The following is a 6,509-nucleotide window of genomic DNA, read 5'->3' as shown; positions in this document are numbered from 1 at the left end:
TGTGTGTGTGTGTGCGTGTGTGTGTCCGATGGCCTTGTCGTACGGCACCGGCGGCTGGCCGATCCGGCGGAGGGCGCGGTCAAGGCGGCGGTAGTGCTCTGGCACGGCGTCCCAGCAGGTCTCCTCAATCACCATCAGTCCGTTGCGCGCCTCGCCTTCCGCCGTCGGCTTGGAGCGACGCACATTGGAGGTGCGCCACGCCGCGAGCTGCCAGCCAGGGGCGGGGGGGAGGGAGAGCGGGTACAGACGGGGGAGTCTCGGCCCGTGCTTTCTCTTCTTCCGGATCGGCCCGGCGCCGCCGTTGGTATAAGAAAGAAGCAGGGGGGCGGGGGAAGGATCACAGGTGGCACACGCAGCGACAGTCGCCGGGAGTGTTCTCGGAGTGTGTCCGCGCCTGCTCGCGCGAGATCGCCTCCTCGAGCTCGGTCACCTCGCCGGGGGTGAGGACTGTGCCCTTATCGTGCTGGCCGAGCAGCGCCACAATCTGCTGGTGCTTCTTGAGGATCGTCCGCCGCTGCGCCTCGGTCGGGTGCGCCTACTGGACGCGTCCACGACGTGTCCGGTGCGTGGCCTGCGTCCGCCGCTTGCACCCCCGAGTGCGCCGTCAGCACAATCTCGATCTCCTGCTCGGAGATTGCGTCGCGGATCTCGGCGGCGGCGCGGCCACTTGCGAGGAGCGCGTCAAAGGCCATCCGAAAGGTCTGGTTCCCAACCACCGCGCCGGTGGAGGTGTCCTCCGTGCAGCCCGCGTCGGCGCGCAGGTTTGCCCGCCACGCGCGCACGGTCTGCTGGGCGAGCGCGAGGTTCGCCTGGCTCATCAGCTCGCCGAGCAACTGGGCGGACGAGAGCAACGTGCTCGCGTCCATGTTGCCGGCGCGCTCGCTCATCAGCCTCAGGCTCTCGGCCGCGTCCTGCGGGAGGGAGCCCACCTCGGTGAGCATCTCGGTGACGCTGGCCGGCAGCCGCGGCAGCCCGTCGAGCATTACGCTGCTCATCGCACGCTCCAGCGCCGGCTGTTGCTCCGGCCTGCCCAGCGGCGAGCCGGCCGGAAGGTGGCCCTCCGGCTCACTCGAGCTGAGCACGTCGTACTCGCCGGGCGCATTTGCGCTGGGCTTGGGGGCGATTGCGTCTAGCAGGAGGACGCGCATGAGTCGCATGTCCGCCGCGACCTTCTCAGCCGGCGCCATCGAAGGCGGCTTGTGCAGCGCTCCAATGACGTCGCCGGCGGAAGACGTCATCGAACCCGCGCGAGCCCGCCGCGCCGCAGGGTAGCCGACCTTCTCGTTCATCTGTAGCAGTCAGTGACAAGCTTGCTGTCCACGCGTCACTCCCGGCTTCGCCAGCTCGAAGGCCGACCGACTCTCTCCAAGTGCTCCCGGTATCCTCCCCCGCAATATGATTTCTTTTTATTACCGTAACGGAACCAACGGCGCCTCGCCCCTCCTGTCATCACTCCTCGTCGCCCGCGTCCTCCTCCTCGTCGTTGTCCTCGTCGTCGAGCGCCAGCCCGGCCTCGCCCGCCGCGCCCGCCCTGCCCGCCAGCAGCTCGGACGACAGCTCCTCCTTCATCTCATCCACGTACTCGCCCGCCGCCGAGGCGAACTCCGGATCCTCCGCCAGCTGCTTCATCCGGCTCTGAAATTGCTCCGAGCTCGCCGTCTCGGAGAGCTTCTGCAGCCGCTCCGGATCGGCGAGCGCCGCCTGCATCCGCTCCCAGATCGCCTCGATCGCCTCGTCGTCTGTCGCCGCCGCGCCCCCGCCGATCGCGGCCGACGGACCGAGCTTCTGCAGCATGCGCTTCATCCGCTCCTTGACCGCCGGGTCCTTCATCATCACCTTCATGTGCTCCATCATCTGCGGGTTCTGCATCATCTTGAGCGCGCTCTGCATCATCGCCGGGTCTGCGGCCACGCGATCGTGGGCGGCTCTCGGACGTGGGCCGCGAGTGCGCGAGCGAGGCGGTATTAGCTGAGCCGCGATCGCGGGGTGAGGTCAGTTTGAGGCGTGAGCGGCGTGAGGTGCGAGCGCAAGCGAGATGTGAGCTGAGCGGCGTGATCGGGGAGCGCGATTTCGGTGCGTGCGTGAGGTCAGTTCGATCGAAGGAGTACCTTGCATGGGGTTGTTGGCCGGCGGCGATGGGGCATCCTCTGCTGCGCGCGCCACGGCCGCGCAAGCGAGGAGCAGGGAGGTCCAATTCATCTCGGGGCGTTTGAAGAAATAAATCGGGCACACAAAGAAACACAGGTAAGGCTGGCTCTTCACGTGAGCCAGCGAGCGAGTTCTTTACCAAGTTGCAACCCTTGTTCCGCACTCGGCTGTGAACGCTGCTGTTTGCCGCCGGTTGAGCAGCACCCCGTCCCCATCCAGGTTGTTGGTTGCTGCCCCAGGTCCCGCACTATGTGTGTACTTGTTACGTGAAAACCCGCTGGGACCCGGACGCCAGCACACACGGCTAGATTTCATGGCGGGCCGCCTAGGCCCTGGGGTCGGAGGTAGAGTCGGTGGTGGTGCCGCGCGCGGCGCGGGCTTCGCTGTCGGGGGCGTCTAGGGCGGGGTCGGGGAAGGAGGGTGGGGTCGGTCGCATTGGCGGCCGCGCGGCGGTGGCTGCGGGGGGGGCGGGAGGAGGTGGTGGCGCCGACCGCAATGGCGGGCGACCCGACGACGAGCGCCGGGCGAGATCGCGAGGGTCGAGGGTGAGCTCGAATCCGAGGGCGGCGGCCGAGTTCTGAATGGTGAGGGCGTCGGCGGTGACGATGGCGGCGGAGATGGCGGCGGAGTGGAAGGTGTAGTGTGAGCGGGTGGACGCGCGAGAGGTGCCATACGGCGTGTGGTCAATGGACCCACTAGCGCGTGCGGTCCTCGCAAGCTGGCGGAGGACGCGATCGAGGTCGGCGGAGAATGCTCCGGTCGACTCGGTCACGAGGAGGATGACCGTGTGGCCCTTGGCGAGGGCGTCAGCGTAATCGCCGTCCTTCGCTGCCACCCATCCGTCGCCGCTGACACGGTCCAGTTGCTCCTCCGTGGCCGGGTCACCCCGTTGGGGGTGGCCGAGAACGACGACGGAGAGGTGCTCCTCAGTGTTGCCAAGCGCGATGAAGTGCCCATCGGCACGGGAGGCAGCGCCTCCGCAGCGGGCAGAGCCGTTGCCCTTCGCGCCGGAGGGGAGGAACGGAGTGTAGCACTTGAACTCCCAGCATGTGGTCGTGGAGCCAAAGCGGATCAGGTCTGGGATGTGTCCCTTGTTGACGTGTGCGTAGTAGCCCTTCCGCTCAGCCTTAGAGGCAGGGGTCCCGTCGCCCTTGTCGGCCAGCTGGATCGAGCCAACTGGCAGGGCGTCGCCACTATGTAGGTGCACTGCTTCAGCAGCGTGCACCTACCTCGATCGACGATCCTGGTCGCTGGTGTCGGTTGCGCAACCTTTTTGCCGACCTCCGAGCCCAGATAGCGCGCCGTGTCTGATCCTCGTCGGCATCTGCTTCCGGGCCTGGCGGCCCGTTGGCCTGTCCGAGGGTTTCCTCTCGCACCCTACCTGGTTTCCTTTCCGTGTTTCCTGCTCGTTTCCCTACAACACCCTCTAGTTTCCTCGGGAAACCCCGGGGAAACTCCGTGGAATTCGTCATTTGGGGGGGGCTCTGAGCCGTGTCTGAGGCTGTTTTGGGGCCAAAATCGGCAAAATACCGGGTATTTTGCGGGTATACCTGGAAAACCCCGGTATACCTGGAAAATACCTGGGTATCGTGCCGATTTCCTCAATTTTGCCCCAGATTTTGCCCCAGACCAGCTCTCAGACTCAGGGAAACTCGCGAGTTTCCCGAGGGAAACTCGAGAGAAACAGAATGGAGCACCAAACACCCTCTGGTTTCCCTGGAAACTTCCGGAAACGCAAAGTGCTGGGGACCCTCTGGTTTCCCTCTGGGTTGCCGGAAACCCTCGGACAGGCCAAGCGGCCCGCCACAAGGACTTAGGTGAGAAGTGCCCGCCGAAACATCGGAACGACGCTGCTCCGCTCGACTTGGTTGGTTGCTGGCAGCACCCCAGCACCGGGGGGTCCTGAGAGCTGTTGGTTGGTGCTCTGTTCACAGCACAGTGCGGAACAAGGGTTGCAACCTGGTAAAGAACTCGCGCGCAGGCACCAGCAGGCTGGCTCAGGTGGAGGTGCTGTGTGTATATGCTCACCACCCTGCTTGCAGCGAGTGCCGCACTCGTCCCTTCGGCTCGATCCCTTCCTCCGCTGCGCACGAGCGCGCCGGCGACGGTCAGCAATCGGGCGTCTGTGCACACGCTCCGGGGCGGAGCGGCTGCCGGCGAGGCGTCTGCCAGTGTGCTTGCCAGCGCGCTCGGCTGGGGTCTCACCGCCGGTGCGATGGCGATCTACACGCCCATGATCGCGACCACGCTGGCGAAGAAGAATGCCGACGGGATGAGCGTCAGCACCTGGAGCCTCAACCTGTCTGGCTTCCTCATCTTTGTGGTGTACCACATCCGCAACGGCTACTCTCTCTCCACCTTCCTCGACTTTGCGGCGCTGGGCCTGCAATTATAGATGGAGCACAGACCCGTGTATTCCGACTGGCGCTCGAGAGGACGCGTGTTCGGCTGCGTGCGGCTTTTCTCGCCCTGACTTTGGTGCACGGAGGTGGGACCACGCTTGGTAGGCCTGCAGTCCGCCGTCCTGCTGGCGCTCACTGCCCGCTACCAGCGGGCGCTGCCCCCGATCGCGCTGCTGCCCGCTGCGAGCCTCGCCGCTGCGTCGCTGCTTCCAACGGCTTTCCTCGGGCCGCTGCAGGGCGTGGCTGCCTTCATCACGTCGGTGGCGCTCGTGCCGCAAGTCTGGCGCAACTTTGCGGCGCGCTCGCGCGGCGGTTGGAGCCCGATCTCGGCCGCGCTCAGCACGGGCGGCAACGCGGCGCGCATCTTCACCACCCTCACGCTGGCGGAGGGCAACCCGATTCTGTTGGCGCAGTTTGCAGCCTGCCTGCTGCTGAATGGCGTCCTGCTCGTGCAGGCGCTGGTGTGGGACTGAGGCGGCCGTGAGGCGCCACCAGTGGGCCACAGCAGCTCCTCTCCGCCGTGTCCGCAGCGTCGGGCTGGGTGGCTCGAGGGCCCCGCGGTCTTTCGGCGCGGCGCAGGCGCTTTTGACAGCTCGCCCGCGCGAGAGTCTGTACTCTCTCGCCCGGGGCGTCCGGGTGCATCGCCAGTAGGCATGAATTTGACATCGGTGTCTCTATTTTGGTAGCGCCGTCATTTTTCGGGGGGCTGCCACCGCGCACAGGCCACACCACAGCGGAAGCAGCGCGATCCCATCATCATGGAGGGCTGGTTGCTGCCAGCTGCCTAAAGCTAAACCCTTATTTTGAATATTTTTGCTCTCGGCGACCTTTTCGCTCAACCTCTCTCTAGAGTCTATCTCAGTATCAGTTCAGCTTCAGGCAGGTCGCTGGCACGTGGCAGTGAGGTCAGTGTACAGTTACAGGACTGCGGTGGTGCAGGCCTCTCTCTGCTTTCTCTCCCATCCGATATCCGCCGCATCTCCCATCGATCGGTCGGTGGGGAGACTGTGGCCCATCCCCAACCGTGCCGGGCGGGGCGCGCGGCGGCGCCCAGCGGGGCCCCGCGGGCTGCGGTGCGCATCACGTGGATTTCTACTTTTTCAATGTCTTTGCCGGCGCGGCGCCCGTCGGCGTTTGCGCCACTAAAATTACGAAAAAAGGGCGCGGGCCGCGCCAAAAAGGCAGTCCTCTCGTGTGGCCCCCCCGCCATGGTTGTCCTCGGTGTTTGCGAAGGTGCCTCCGATACCGTCGCCGACAAGGTCACCATCCTTACGGGCCCGGGCGAATTCAGCACGGCGGGCAAGGTCACGCCTCTCACGCTGGTAAAGGCCTCAGCTTTCCAGTACTTTTCGACTATTGCGCCGGACGGCACCGTCACCAACGAATCTGGTCCAGTCTCCAAGTGCGCCTGCTCGCGGACGCTGACGGGTGGCCACTTGCACACACACACGCCCCACTCCTCCACCGCAGGTATCTGGACGAAGGAGTTTGCCCCATGTCTGGCTCAAAGTGCACCGTCAAGGACAAGTTTTTCGCCAAGTCGTCAACGGACCACTTTGTGGTGTTCAAGAAGGAGGGGAGCACGTACAGTCCAACACCCGTTGCGGGGCCTTGCATATACATGCCAGCACCGGAGGAGTACGTCGCGAAGTTCGACATGACCTCCCCGTCGGGAACCAAGGAGGGGTTTGCTTTCACCTACTTCTCGTCGGCGCCGCAGACCATGACGATGGTTGTCCCCGGCGTCGACGGTGGCTCGCTCAAGCTGCTTGTGTCTCTGGCGGTGCGCAGCTATCAGCTTCGCGGCGCTGCCCCTCCCTTGTTCGCCACCTACCCACGTGCTCCCGCGCTCTCCTCACTCCCCTGCCGCTGTCGGCACAGATCAATCCTACGACTTTTGCCGCGAGTAGCTCGGGCGACCTCATGGGCGAGCTCATTGCGGCGGCGCGATCTGACTAC

The 6,509-nt window shown here is 65.2% G+C and overlaps 3 protein-coding genes across 3 annotated transcripts in view; 2 read left to right on the top strand and 1 right to left on the bottom strand.

Moving 5' to 3' along the window:
* Window positions 1-153: 153 nt before the first annotated feature.
* On the bottom strand, window positions 154-1,298 carry EMIHUDRAFT_447017 (hypothetical protein; the record flags this gene model as incomplete). The annotated part of the gene is made up of 4 exons (XM_005788724.1): window positions 603-1,298; window positions 390-535; window positions 351-354; window positions 154-196 (listed from the first exon to the last, which is right to left on the bottom strand). Coding segments are annotated over exons 1-4 (879 nt in total), but the record flags the coding sequence as incomplete, so codon positions are not given.
* Window positions 1,299-4,381: 3,083 nt separating this feature from the next.
* On the top strand, window positions 4,382-5,023 carry EMIHUDRAFT_373244 (hypothetical protein; the record flags this gene model as incomplete). Its single annotated transcript, XM_005788723.1, has 2 exons — window positions 4,382-4,471; window positions 4,664-5,023. The coding sequence occupies 2 exons, from the start codon at window positions 4,382-4,384 to the stop codon at window positions 5,021-5,023; spliced, it is 450 nt and encodes a 149-aa protein (XP_005788780.1).
* Window positions 5,024-5,758: 735 nt separating this feature from the next.
* Window positions 5,759-6,509, top strand: part of EMIHUDRAFT_252364 (hypothetical protein) — a gene marked incomplete at both ends in the record, with an annotated part of 1,125 nt that continues 374 nt past the window's right edge. The window contains 2 exons of the mRNA XM_005788722.1: window positions 5,759-5,952; window positions 6,021-6,333. Of these exons, the coding sequence (XP_005788779.1) occupies window positions 5,759-5,952; window positions 6,021-6,333 (507 nt within the window). The remainder of the gene's footprint in view (window positions 5,953-6,020; window positions 6,334-6,509) is intronic.

The sequence above is a fragment of the Emiliania huxleyi genome, assembly GCF_000372725.1.
Source record: "Emiliania huxleyi CCMP1516 chromosome Unknown EMIHUscaffold_1320, whole genome shotgun sequence".
Classification (NCBI taxonomy): domain Eukaryota; phylum Haptophyta; order Isochrysidales; family Noelaerhabdaceae; genus Emiliania; species Emiliania huxleyi.
This window is presented reverse-complemented; position numbering and strand designations above follow the sequence as displayed.